General features: G+C 42.1%; 1 protein-coding gene across 5 annotated transcripts in view; it reads left to right on the forward strand.

Annotated features, from left to right (window-relative positions):
• Positions 1–3382: 3382 nt before the first annotated feature.
• The window catches only part of SSH2 (slingshot protein phosphatase 2), a 294781-nt gene continuing 283291 nt past the window's right edge, over positions 3383–14872 (forward strand). For 3 of the 5 annotated variants that reach the window (XR_008375703.1, XM_053570906.1, XM_053570911.1), the window contains exon 1: positions 3384–5262. Coding sequence is in view for 4 of the 5 variants with exons in the window: in XM_053570906.1 (XP_053426881.1) it covers positions 5200–5262 (63 nt within the window). In the remaining variant the exon portion in view is untranslated. Of the gene's footprint in view, positions 5263–14872 lie in introns of all 5 variants that reach the window. The other 2 variants (XM_053570907.1, XM_053570909.1) reach the window with 2 other exon arrangements.

Consider the following 14872-nt stretch of genomic DNA (forward strand, 5'->3'; position numbering starts at 1 on the left):
GTGAGACTCTGTCTCAAAAAAAAAAAAAAAATTAGGGTCTGATGACCCACCCTTGTTTGCCCCTTAGTCCTATTGGGGCAAGCCCAATTAGGACTTGTTAAGCAAAGCCAAGGAGTATTCTTACCACTAGGACATCACCTTCAGAAGCCAGCTGCAGTTCATATGGATGCCCACCATAAAAAATGCACCTTGGAGCTATTGCAGGAGTCCATGTTCCATGTACCAAAGGAGGACTCACAACCTTCCTGTGTCCAGGAAAAGCAGAGAGCCCTCCTAAATACTCCTCAGAGACTTGGCTGTAAAGTGTCTCTCTTCACATACAGGGTGTCCATAAAGTTCATGTGCAATTTAAAATACTCGGCTAATAGTTATATTCAAGTTAGCTTAAGAATTATTGCTCCAAAATCACAGCCATACTCTGCAAATCAGAGCTTTGCCATTATTTTGTAAAATATACTTGATATGAAAAGTATTTGAGTGGATTCTAAATCCAAGAGTTCAAGGATGCGGTGAACTATGATCACACCACTGCACTCTTTTGCCACTGGGCAAAAGAGCAAGATTCTGCCTCAAAAAAAAATAAAAAATAAAAAAGAAAGGTAAAACACAAAACAAAAACAATAATGCAAACCTTATAAAAACTTCAATGCTGTGTGTAGAAACTAAACAAATACATAAAAAATTCAATATTTAATGCCATCCTTGGTATGTTTTTCTCATTAAAAATATGTAACAAAAATAATTTTTTTCACCAAGCTCCACATAGTGCCTCCAAATCTCCTTTCTTTATACACGTGCTATACAAATATTATTCCTACAGATGTCATATGTATAAAAAACATTGGGAACTATTACTTTACCTTTAGATCAGGATTAATCTGGGATCCCTGGATGGATTTTAGTGGGTGTATGAAATATGCAAGGACCAGGTGGCGCCTGTGGCTCAAAGGAGTAGGGCACCAGCCCCATATGTTGGAGGTGGCGGGTTCAAACCCAGCCCCAGCCAAAAACTGCAAAAAAAAAAAAAAAGAAAGAAATATGCAAGGACCTCTTTCTGAAAAAAAGGTCAACCATTTTTACAAGGTTCTCAAAGCTTAAGAACCGGCTTGAAAACTTGAAATCCCTGAGATTTTCAAGTTTCCCCTATAATTTTGTTAACAAACCTGCAAGGGGTTCCCTCTGTTGCTTGCTGTACGAAAACCAATTAATAAGAAAATGAAGACTGTCAAGGAGGAAAGATTTATTTTGGAGGATGCGATAACTGGGAGGTGGGAGGAATGGACTACCTCAAATCCACCTCCCTCATCAAGGAGATCAGGGATTTTTCTAGAGGTGAAATGAATAATGCATGAAGTGTTGTGAGCAATGTTACATATTTGGGGTGGAGTATAGGGCATGCAAGCAGAATGAAAAATCATGCTAGTACATATGTTGCATGATCAAAAGAAGATAGGTAAGTCTTCTTAATAATATAATGATCTAGGGGTTAATACTGGTCATTCTTTTGGTCTTGCAAGCAGGCAGGATGTGAAGGGTACGTTGCTCAGCAGGACCTTGGGAACAATCTGTGGTGGAGTGTCCCTTATCTTGTTTTCCCTGGACAACCAGGTAGTATAAAGCCTTGTAGTTATCTCATAGCTGCAAGGAAGCTCCACTGTTTCTGGAGGGTGGGGTGAGGGACAATTCAAAAGGGAATGGATCAGTAAAACAGAAAGTTACAAAGTTCTTGTCAGCAAATATTACTGGATAGGAACTTGAAATACAAAAGAACTACAAAAAGGAATTTTTGTTCATGGAGCTGGTTAAAATTTCACCCCTGAAAAAGTATTAATACAAGTTAAGGTTTTATGGATTCCAGTAGTTATAACCGGGCCTCCAGTATCAAAGGTGGAAAGACTAAAGGTGTTAAAATGGAATTAAGAAGACTTTGTCTCTGGCTGTTTTAGGAATCCTGCTCTTGGTCTTTCTCTTCTTACATTCATCTAGCATAGTAAAAGGATCCTGAAGGATCGTTCAGTCTATTAGAAGTAGATACTTCCTCTCTCAGATCACTAGAAAACCAAACAGGAACCAGTGTGGAGCGCAGGGAAGAGTAGGTACAAATGGGGCAGAGGACATAGATTTCAAATGCTTACTGTGATCGAGCTCCATTTACAAAGTGAGTATATTGGAATCTTCAGCCAAAGCCTGAAAGCCAATATCCTAAAGAATATGTTCGCCCAGACCTTCTCCTCTGTGTTTCTATATTGAACTTTGTAGACATATAAGCTTTCCCTATGGATTTATATAGCTATTTTGGGACCCAGCAGAGGTGACAGAAGCCACAATACCACTAAACTATGCTGCAATTATTTGTTGATGTGCTTTTCCTTGCTAATAGGCTATGAGCTCCTAAGAGGTAAACATAAACATTTATTTTGTTCTTAAAAGTTTCTAGTATGTGATACACACTCAATAAATATGTTCTCAGTTAAAGGTAAATAAATGTCCAAGTCATAGTTTCCTGAAAAAGTAATATAACAGGAAGAGATATTTCCCTTGAAAATCAATAAATTAATCTCCTGGCCTGGTGCAGTGGCTCACTCCTGTAATCCTAGCACTCTGGGAGGCCGAGGTGGGTGGATTGCTTGAGCTCACGAGTTCCAGACCAACCTGAGCAAAAGCAAGACCCTGTCTCTACTAAAAATAGAAAAACTAAAGCAAGAGGATTGCTTGAACCTGAGTTAGAAGTTGCCGTGAGCTATGACGCCATGGCATGCTACCCAGGGCGACAGCTTAAGACTCTATCTCAAAAATAAATAAATAAATAAATAAATAAAATAAAACTTCCTGATACACACTTAATGTGAATTTGGGTACTTGATAATCCTGTTTTGACTAGGAGTTTATTCCCCTAGGTAGTTTATTCTCATATTTGTGGTACAGAAATGTTCTACACTTAATACTAATCTATTTCTACTATTAAGAGAAGACATGAACCATATCTTTCGTTATTTTATTCCTTTTTCTTGAATCTATTTTCTCTACATAGGCTGTGCTTAACAAAACCTAACTGAACTTGGAACAAACATTAGATAATAAGAAGTTACCTTAATAACATACAGGGCTTTGCAGTTTATACTGTACTTTACCATACATTACGGTATTTCAAAAATCCGGTAAGTTAGGGTTACATTGTAGAGAAGGAGGAACTAAAGCTGAAAAAGTTCAAGTCATTTGTGTAAGGTTTTACAGAGCAGGAACTAGAAACCAGGTTTTCTGACTCCTACAGTAGGTCTCTTTCCCACTGTAAAGTTAATGGACTTCAGCCTTTCATCTTCCAAAACAATTTGTTGAGTATGTTACCACACAAAAGTAGGTAGCAGTGTTGCCTTCCCTGAGTAAGAGAATCAACACACAAGTTCATTAGTAAGACCTATGGATTTGAAAAATTCCAACATATATTACATTTATTTCAGTTCATGCAGCTTTTAGCTATGTGTATTTCTTGGCTATGTAGACAGCTTCCTGTTTTGTCTCATGCAATGGTTCAAAGTTCTTATTTCTGAACCTTGCCTTCTCTTTTCCTGTTTACTAAGTAGCTCTGGGAAAAACACAGTCAGATTGTTTAATTTGTGAACCATACATCTTTGTTTTTGTCTTCAAGGCACCTTTGATCACCACCAGGGGGCAAAAGCCTACCAGCTGGCCTCTGCAATACGCTCTGTATAGGACTGTACAGTACAGGGACCCTCAGTGTCTGATTCTTGATGGAACCTCCCTGCTAATTATTTCAACCACAGGGCCCCAGGGAGAGAACAAAGGGCTCAGCACAGAGGACTCTTGTGGCACTTAACCGTACAGCAGCCAGAAAGAGCTCATGACAGCCCTGTCAGTTTAAAAGGAGCAATGAGATCCAAGAGTGTTTGAGTGACAAACAGGAGGAGGTGGGTTTCAATAACTGCAAACTCCAGTGTGTGTGCTTTCTTCAGCTTTGATATGTATGGTGGTATTTACCAGCACATCCACTCAAATTGAGGGTTACCTTTGTCAACTCTCCTTCTCTGGCTAAATAATCGACGTTATTTACATTGTGCGATTTTTTTTTCCCTTTTCAATCTTTGATTTTCCATTACATTCTTGGCTTATGTTCTGCTGACAGTTTACCTTTCAGAAAAGGATTCCCTTAGAATATTTTTTAATCTACATTTTCCCATCCATCTATAAAATAGGAGACGAAGCAGAAGAAAACTCAAGGAGCAAATCCTATTGAACTAAGAATTTCTTCACAGCAGGAAGCAAGTGGAAGGTAAATAGTAGGTTGGCCCCGTACAACTCCGTGAGCCCAGCTTTCTCGGATTCCCGGGCACGCTCAGCTTCTCTTCACCTCAGGAATAATGAATGAGTCTTTGGATAAGTTGATAGAGGAAGTAGGAGGTTACCACGAAGATTTCCAGGGTGTAAAACTGACAATCGTTGTTTCGTTCAAAAAGTCTCATCGTAAAACATGCACAGAAGGCTGGGAAAACTCAGAACAAGCCCCTGAGACCGGGGTGCAAGGCTCCCAGCCACCTCCACGCCCCGCGAAAGCGTCGGAAGCCCTGCGAGCCCTTTGCTACCAGAAAACGTGTTTGCCTTGGGATTTCCACGCTCACGCTTTTTTTTTCTAAGGTTGGTTAATCCGTGCGCCCCACCTCATAAAATGGTCGTCTTTCAAGAGTGAGGATTCCCGCGGCCCCCAGCCCTGGCACCGCTCACCCAGCGTGCTCCCCTCGGCCCTTTCCTCCACTCCACCTCACCGCACCCCGCGCGGACCAGCGGCGTGACTCCAGCGCCAAGGAGGAAACCGGCCGGAGGGGGCGGCGGCCCGCGGCGCACGCACTCGGCAGGCTTCCGGCAACTCAAGGGTTACGACCAGGCGGCGGCGCGCGCCGAGGGGAGAGGCGGTTGCTGACAGGTGGCGCCTGCGCACTGGGAACACTCATTGTGCCCCGCAGCTGCCGAACCGCCCGCCAGCCCGCCTGCCGCCTGTTCGGCTCGTCAGCCCGCGAGAGTCCGGTGGTGGGTGCTGAGTCTGCGGCCGTTCCCGCGTCTTCTTCCTTCTTTCCGTTCCCTCTCACCCCTATCCTGCTCCCCTTTCCCCATCCCGGCTCCGTCACCCTCCCGCCCCCCACACTCTTGACGAGAATGCCCTGCCCGGAACAACCCAGCAGCGCCTAGATGGCTTTGGTCACGGTCCAGCGGTCGCCTACCCCCAGCACCACCTCCAGCCCCTGCGCCTCGGTGAGTCCCTCCTGGCGGCGGCTCTGCTTGCTTCTGTCACTGCGGCTCCGCTTTGCCTCAGCGGGTCCCGCCGAACGCCGCTGCGCACGCGCCGTGCCGCTTCCCAGGCCTTGGCACTCTGCTGCCGCGAACCCACCCCCCCACCCCCATCTTAAAGACTAGCAGCAGGAACTGCGGGACGTTTATTTTTGCCTCTACCATTCCTGAGCGCCTAGCTCCTTACAGTCCTCGCCCTGAAATCCCTGTGGCATGCCTTCCTATGGTTTGAGCATTTCCTTTTGGTAATGAGTCATTCTTGCTTTTCACCCTCCCCCTTCTTTTACCACTCTGTTGCTCTGAAACAGGGAGGGGACCGTGAGACTCCTGCGTTGCCCCTTACCCACACTCCCATCCTCTTAACCCACACCGTTTCGTGGACCCGTTTCAGTATTTGTACACTGCACACCCTTCTTCGGACTCGCCAGGGTGTGTGCCTGCCTTCCCTAGTCACTTGCTGGCTTTCTTACGCTCTGTTCAGGCTTTGGACTGCTGAACGGTAGTTACTGCTTGGTTTTTTCCCTCCTCCAAAGGGTGGCAGCGATTTCCTCTGCGTCTTGGACCTCTCACCTTTCCTCTACGAGGTCCCGAAGCATCTGGTGCTGCTTGATGATCAGTGCCAATTCATTTCCCGCATAGACATTTATGCCTTACACTCATTACTCATGATCATTCTAGTCCTTGGGTCGTGTTAGTATGGCTCATTACTTCAGATGCCTATGGCGATAAAGCATGCTTCCAGAAAGAAAAGACCTAGTAACCAGCCTTTCCCTGCTGGGCCCATATTTGCCTTCGCTCCTCCCCCACCCCCATTCCTTTACTCTCCATTCTCTTAGGCTTCATTTTTGAAAATTATTTTTAAAATAAATTATTGCATCTATGGGACAAATGATTTAGACAGATGATCCAGACATCCAGACAGATGATTTAGAGAGAAATAGACTCTATGAAAATATGAGCAATTGGTAAAACCACCTTGAACTTCCTACAGAATTGTAATTTATAAACTGTTGGTGGATTTAGTAGTGTTAAGTTTCAGAAAAGGTATTCAGTAAACGCTCAATTTCTACTAAAAAAAATCAGGTTACTCTTAATATTTATATGTTAACTGAGGTGTGACATTTGATACTGAAAACGTGCTGCCTTGCGATTTCATTATAGTTCCCTGAATTTCAAAATTTTGCCTTGTATAGTGGCGATTTCTTCTTTCCTGAGCTTCCTTTTACATTTTGTGTGACCAAACAGACAACAGTGTTTTAAGTCAAGAACTGATTATATTTCAGAGGTAACTTATTTTGTATGGTTCCAGAGAGCAGAACTAGGATCCTTTGGTAGAAGTTCAGGGAGGCTGATTTCCAGCGATTGTAAGAAGAATCAACAATTGAGTGCACTGCCTTGCAAAATAGTTAGTGCCCATTGCTGAAAGTGTTCAAGCAAAGGCTGGAGGACTTGCCTGAAAGGTAGTATAAAGAATTCCTGCAATGGGGGACTTGTGAGGCTCTTCCTAAATTTTAAGATTCTGTAATTTGAGAGTAATTGTGCTTCAAAGCTGGTGAAACGTAAGTATCATAGGTATAGGAGACTAAGGTAGGAGGATCATTTGAACCCAGAAACCTAGGCAGAGTGACACCCCTCTAAGAAATTAATTAAAACTGGTATGAAGATAACTTCATAGACACACATTATTCTTATAGCATAAACTGTTTTCAACAATGCCCAGGGAAAATAATGTTATTATAATACTGAGTTCTAATTTACTGACATGACTCTACTAACCTTCAATTGCTTTCTCAGCCAAAATCAGATGTTACCATAAACCAATGCGTTTACTAGTGGAATTAATTAAGATGGTTTGATAGTATGTTAGTGACTTTCCAAAGTCTAGCATAAGAAAATTACACATATGAATAAGTTATATTAAATTCCTATACCTATGATACTTATGTTTTCCCAGCCAGCACGCCTGGCTAATTTTTCTACTTTTTTGTAGAAACAGAGTCTCCCTATGTTGTCCAGGCTTGTCTTGAACTCTTAGTCTCAAGGTATCCTCCCTCCTCGGCCTCCCAAAGTGCTGGGATTACAAGCATTACCCACCCTGCCCAACCTCATCTTTACCATTTTTAAGTATACAATTCAGTGGTAACAAATATATATTCTTTTCTCCTCCTTCACCCTCCCCTTTCCTTCCCTGCTTCTGGTAACCACCAAATCTACTGTCTATCTTTGTGAGATCTACTGTTTTACCTCCCACATATAAGTGAGAATGTGAGATTTGTGTCTTTCTGTGAAGGTTTATTTAACTTAACATAATGGCTTCTAGTTCCATACATGTTGCTGAAATTAAGGCTTTCATTATTTTTTATGGTAGACTAATATTCCATTGTGTATATAGACCACATTTTCTTTTATCCATTCATCCATTGGTGGGCACTTAGGTTGATTCCATATTTTAGCTATTTTGAATAGTGCTGCAATAAACATGGGCATGCAGATAATCGCTTTGATATATTGGTTTTCTTTTGGATATATACTCAGTAGTGGAATTGCTGGATCATACTGTACTTCTATTTTTTGTTTTTGGAGGAGCCTCCATACTCTTCCTTCACAGGGGCTGTACTAATTTATATTCCCTCTAGCAGCGTACAAGGGTTCTCTTTTCTCCTCATCTTTGCCAGCATCTGTTATTTCCTATCTTTTTGATACAAGCCATTTTAACTAGAGTGAGACGGTATCACATTGTGATTTGCAGTTCTCCAGTGATTAATGTTGAACATTTTTTCATATGCATGTTGGTCATTTATCATACAAGTTTTCTTGAAATATGATTTCATTAGTCAAAACTTGGGTTTACTTTAGAATCTTGAGATATGTTAATAGTAATTTTTTCCCCCCTTGGGACAGAGTCTTACTTTGTTGCCCAGAGTAGAGTGCGGTGGCATCATAGCTCACAGCAACCTCAAACTTTTTGGCTTGAGCAATCTTCTTGCCTAAGCCTGAATAGCTGGGACGACAAGCATGGACCACTACACTTGGCTAGTTTTTCTGTTTTTAATAGAGATGGGATCTTGCTCTTGCTCAGGCAGGACTTGAACTCCTGAGCCCTGGCAGTCTACCTGCCTCAGCCTCCCAGAGTGCTAGGATTATAGGAGTGAGCCACTGTGCCCAGCCATCCGTGTGTGTGTGTGTGTGTGTATATATTTTTTTTTTTTTTGGATCCAGGGTTTTGCTCTGTCTCCTGGGGTAGAGTGCAGTGGCATCATCATAGCTCACTGCAACCTCAAATTTCTGGGTTCCAGTGATTCTTCTGCCTCGGCTTCCCAAGTATCTAGGACTACAGGTGTGTGCCACCTTGTCTGGCTAATTTCTTTTTCACTTTTTTTGTAAGGGGTGGGGAGCTTCCCTTTTGCTCAGCTGGTCTCAATCTCGTGGCCTCAAGTGATCTTCTTGTGTTGGCTGCCCAAAATGTTAGGATTACAGCTGTGATCCACTGTGCCTGGCCAATAGCCACTTTTGACATAGGTGATTAAACTGATCATGTAGTAAGCTCAGTTTTGAGCTAAATGACTACTATTTCTATATCTACTAGCCTAGTTATTTCAGTTGTTTATACTTGGCTGTATATGTAAAGGAATCTTGAGACTGGTGTTAGTAACATGCAGCATTGTTAGCATATCTGATAGGCCAGTTACCTTTCCCTTAAACTGTCTTTCTGTTTGTCTTCATTCAGGGCCATGTTCAGTTGAGTTGTCTCATGGTCCTTATACTTTAGTATTTGGCTGCTATCTGACCTCCATGTATTTTATTGCTGCATCTTTTGCTGTATGGATAGGTTGAGTTGTTTCTTTCTTTTTTTTTTTTATTGAGACAGAGTCTAACTATGTCACCCTTGGTAGAGTGCCATGGCATTGCAGCTCACAGCAATCTCAAACTCATGGGCTCAAGCTATTCTGCTTCAGCCTCCCGAGTTACTGGGACCACAGGTGCCTGCCACAATGCCTGGCTATTTTTTGTTTTGTTTTGTTTTTATTTATTTATTTATTTTTGTAGAGACAAAGCCTCACTTTGTTGCCCTTGGTAGAGTGCTGTGGTGTCACAGCTCACAGCAACCTCCAACTCCTGGGCTTAGGTGATTCTCTTGTCTTAGCCTCCCAAGTAGCTGGGACTACAGGCACCCGCCACAACGCCTGGCTGTTTTGTTTTGTTTTTAGCAGGCCCGGCTGGGTTTGAGCCCACCAACCCTGGTACATGTGGCTGGCACCCTCCCCACTGAGCTACATGTGCCACCTGCGTTGTTCCTTTTAAAAGAGAGAGAGCCAGCAAAAATAATGTAGAAAATCATGAAAGATGAGATTTAATTTTTTGAGGCTGGAAATTTAAAATTTTAATTTAAGCATTCTATTATACTTTTTCACTAAGATGCAGGTCATTTTAATACTGTCAGCTTGTTAGTATTGTTTGATTAGGCATTAAACAATCTACTAGTTGTGAATAGCCATTGTTAATACTAAGATTGTATGAAATATTGGCCTATCAGGATCATGAAATCTAGTGGCTGGGGGCAGTGGAGGAAGAAACATGAGGTGAGAGAATGATACTTTATGTATCTCGAGAGCCGGTTTGTAATGGCCGTAAGTATTGTCTGAATTCAGATTAAGATAAATTTACTAATGGTATTGGTAATAATAAGAGTAATAACAATATTTAACATCTTCTGGTTCCTCATGTATGCCAGGCCTCATGCTAAACACTTTACCTGATTTAACTCATTTACTCTTTGCAATATGCCATAAGGGAAGCTACTCTTATCCCCATCTTACAAATGAAGAAACTGGGGCAAAGAGATACAAAGGAATGTGGCCAGTGTTACTCAGCTAGTAAATGGTTGGAGTTATGATTCAAACTCAGAGGTGCCTAACTTTAAATTCTGCCATCTTTTCCTCTTTGGTGATCCAGAAGTACACATAGTAAGTGGTTCTCCAATTGAGTTCTTGAAGGATGAATTGAATTTCTACAGGCCAAGATAGATCTGTGATGAGGAGAGTATTCCAGGTGGAGAGAAGCTGTGTACACTATGACTTAGAAAGCAGAAAAGTGCAAGGCATAGCTGAAGGAATTAAACAAATCAGTTTGAGAAGGGATTTGTTTGGGAGAGTAGTAAGTAATAAAGGTGAGGAGCCAGGCCAGGTGGCTTCTACCTGTAATTCTAGCACTTTGGGAGGCTGAAGCAAGAGGATCCCTTGGGGCCAGTAGTTCAAGACCAGCCTAAGCAACAGTGAGACCCCTGCCTCTACAAGAAAAAGAAAAGTTAGTGGGGCATGGTGGCAAGTGCCTATAATCCCTAATACTCTGGAGGCTGAGGTAGGAGGATTGCTTGAGCACAGGAGTTTGAGGTTGCAGTGAGCTATGATGATGCCACTGGCACACTATCTGGTGGCAGAGTGAGACCCTGTCTGCAAAAAAACAAAACAAAAAGGTAAGGAGCCAGCTAGTGTTGAACAGGGACTATTGAGCTTAGCAGTTTGAGCTCAGTGGAGAAGGTGATGATGATGGAGAGTCCTTCGAGGTTTTAAGATGAAATGATCACAGTGTGGTTTTAAGAAAATAGATGTAGTAGCTGTGAGCCTGAGCGATTTGAGGAAAGGAGAGGGAAGTCATGAATGGAGCCAGTTAGAGGCTGGTGTAGAAGCTGGAGTGTGAGATAACAAAGGCCTCACCTGGGATTTTTGAAGTAGGGAAAGACAGGGACAGATGTGGGGGTTATGGAAAAGACTCAAAGGACTTGAGGAGAGATTGGATATAGGGAAGGAGGGATTTGAGATGGCAACTCTTGGGATATATTGTTCTTCCTAGATAATAGGTGTTTTCTAATTAGTAGGAGGCAATTTAAGAATTAATGTCATGGGATGGCGCCTGTGGCTCAGTCGGTAAGGTGCCGGCCCCATATACCGAGGGTGGTGGGTTCAAACCCAGCCCCGGCCAAATTACAACCAAAAAATAGCCAGGCGTTGTGGCGGGCGCCTGTAGTCCCAGCTACTCGGGAGGCTGAGGCAAGAGAATCGCTTAAGCCCAGGAGTTGGAGGTTGCTGTGAGCTGTGTGAGGCCACGGCACTCTACCGAGGGCCATAAAGTGAGACTCTGTCTCTACAAAAAAAAAAAAAAAAAAGAATTAATGTCATTTCCTCTATTCTTTCTAGTAAGAATTTTTAAAATTTATTTTTTATTTTTTAAGAAATTATTGGGCCATGCCTGTGGCTGAAAGGAGTAGGGCACCGGCCCCATAAGCCAGAGGTGGTGGGTTCAAACCTAGCCCTGGCCAAAAACTGAAAAAAAAAAAAAAAAAAAGAAAGAAATTATTAATTTTTGATTGGTAGTTATTTTATTTATGGTGTACAGCATGGGTTTTGATTTATGTACATTGTGGACCAATTAAGTCAGGCTAATTAACATATCTATCACCTCACATACTTAGCATTTTTTTGTGGTGAGAACATTTACAATCTGTGCTCTTAGCAATTTTCAAGTGTACAATATATTATTATCAACTATAGTCACCATGTTGTTCAGTAGATCTCCTGTTTAACTGAAACTTTGTACTCTTTGACCTGACCGTCACTCCCTGTTCCCCCTTGCACCTAATCTGGTATGAATTTTTTGAATTGATTATTTACGTTGTTTCAGGGTCCCATAAATACATTACAATAATGTAATAGTTTTTTACTTTTGGGTAGTGCTTTATACTTTTCAGAGTGTTTTTGTGTTCCTGATCTAACTAAATTCTAGAGCAGCCTTGTAAGTTATTCAGGACAGGTATTAAGGTTAAAAAGACTTGCTGAGGGCAGTGCCTGTGGCTCAGTGGGTAGGGCGCCGGCCCCATATACTGAGGGTGGTGGGTTCGAACACGGCCCTGGTCAAACTGCAACAAAAAAATAGCCAGGCGTTGTGGTGGTAGTCCCAGCTACTCAGGAGGCTGAGGCAGGAGAATTGCCTAAGCCCAGGAGCTGGAGGTTGCTGTGAGCTGTGATGCCACAGCACTCTACCAAGGGCGATAAAGTGAGACTCTGTATTAAAAAAACAAAAAACTTGCTTAATGTTACAGAACTGGTGGATGCAGTAACCTGCACTATAGTTAAGTTCCTTGGTTCCTGGTCTACAACTGTTTCCATGGAAAGAGAAACAGCATGTGCAGTTTCTAATCCTGATACTTGACTGCCAGTTGAGTAAAAGAACAAGACTTGATTCAACCAAGAACTCATACTCTCTCTTTGGAGTTCATTTATATTGCAGACTTTTTTTTTGTTGAGATGGGGTTTTGCTGTGTTGCCGAGGCTGGAGTGTAGTGTGGTGCTAATCATAGTTCACTGCAACCTCAAACTCCTGGGTTCAAGTGATCAGCCTCCCAAGTAGCTGGGATTACAGGCACATGCCACCACACCCAGCTTTTTTTTCTTCTTTCACCTTTTGTAGACATAGAGATCTTGTTAGGTTGCCCAGGTTGGTCTCAAAGTCCTGGCCTCACAAGATCCTTTTGCCTTGGCTTTTCAAAGTGCTGGGATTATAGGATGAGCCGCGGCACCTGGCCTATGTTGCAACCATGACTACCTGGAACAGACAGCCAAGTCTCTATAAATCGTTTTAGGTGGGATACCCTTATTAAAGCCTACTAACTGTTAATTTATGTGGAATTCTTATAAACTTGTATATTTAGTTTCCTTATTCTTAGAAGATTACCTGTAGCGAAGTAAGAATGGAAGGTTGTTGGGAAATGATAGCTGATAGTATCACAGGGACGAGGGGAATTAAAAAAAATAAACCTGTAAGTAGCTGGCATAAGAAATAATTAATTCTTGGGTAATTCTTGGGTACTAAATATAGGGACAGTCATCCCTTTAGAACCCAGCATTTCCTGAGAGTTATATTATATGTTCATTATGATGACCTTGAATCATCATACAAAAGCTTAATTTTGTCTCGAATCTTGATGTAAACAACCAAGATTGAGTGTGGTATGGTTTTAGATGTCCATCAAAGTTTCACCAAAGTTGTTTAAGGCGCACATTTCAATTACTTGCTAAATTCACATACATATATGGTATATTTTATTTCTTGATGGTGCTAGATATGTTATATTATTGTTTTATATGGATGTGTATATACCTGTATGTGTGGGTGTATAAAATGGCCACATCTCTCTCCCTACGTAGAGAAAATAAAGCCAAGGCAAATATGCAAATGTCTATGAAGTATAAATACTTAAAAGAGATGCTTTTGAAGTTTTTGAAAACAGCTTTAGAAACTTTCATGAAGGGCGGCTCCTGTGGCTCAGTGAGTAGGGTGCCGGCCCTATATACCAAGGGTGGCGGGTTCAAACCCAGCCCCGGCCAAATTGCAACAAAAAAATAGCTGGGCGTTGAGGCGAGTGCCTGTAGTCCCAGCTACTTGGGAGGCTGAGGCAAGAGAATCACCTAAGCCCAAGAGCTGGAGGTTGCTGTGAGCTGTGACACCACCGCACTCTACCTAGGGCAACAAGGTGAGACTGTCTCTAAAAAAAAAAAAGGAAACTTTCATGAATTCTGTTATACATGACTATTGCAGAAAATCTGGAAATACAGGGAAGTACCAAAAAGGGGAAAAAAGGCACATGCCATCATTGTATTTTATTGAAATGATGCTATATTACATATATAATTTTATATTCTTTTTTTAAAGTTTGGTATGTATCATAGATGGATTGCGTTGTCATTTAAATGGCTGAATTGATTAGTTATATGGTTATAACTTATTCTAACCTGTTTTGTTATTGGTGGGCATCTAGGCTTTTTTTTTTCTTTTTTTTTGAGACAGTGTTTCCCTATGTCACCCTGAGTAAAGTGCCTTGGCATCACAGCTCACAGCAACCTCAAACACCTGGGCTCAAGGCGTTTTCTTTTTTGTTTTTGAGACAGAGTCTCATTGTGTTACCCTCGGTAGAGTGCCATGGTGTCACAGCTCACAGCAACCTCCGGCTATTTTCTTTTCTTTTTTTTTTTAGAGACAAAGTCTTAGTTTATCACCCTTGGTAGAGTGCCGTGGCCTAACAGATCATAGCAACCTCCAGCTCTTGGGGTTAAGGTGATTCTCTTGCCTCAGCCTCCCAAGTAGCTGGGACTACAGGCGCCCACCACAACGCCCAGCTGCTTGGCTATTTTTTTGTTGCAGTTGTCATTGTTGTATAGCTGGCCAAGGCCGGATTTGAATCCGCCCGCCCTGGCGCCGTAACCACTGTGCTATGGGCGCCAAGTCTCAAGCTGTCCTCTTGCCTCAGCCTCCTAAATAGCTGGAGTACAGGCATATACCATTACATTCAGCTAATTGTTTTTTTCATTTTTTGTAGAGATGGGTTCTTGTTATACTGCCCAGGCTGGTCTTGAACTTCTGAGCTCAAGCAATCCTTATACCTGAGTCTCCCAGAGTGTGAGGATTACAGGTGTGAACTACTGCATACAGGCTATGTTAACTTTTTAGAAAGGTTTTATTGAGGTAAAATTTATAAACACTAAAATATATGTTTTAGTAAGTGTACAATTCAATGGTTTTT

The sequence above is a fragment of the Nycticebus coucang genome, chromosome 18 (genome assembly GCF_027406575.1).
Source record: "Nycticebus coucang isolate mNycCou1 chromosome 18, mNycCou1.pri, whole genome shotgun sequence".
Taxonomy (NCBI): Eukaryota; Metazoa; Chordata; class Mammalia; order Primates; family Lorisidae; genus Nycticebus; species Nycticebus coucang.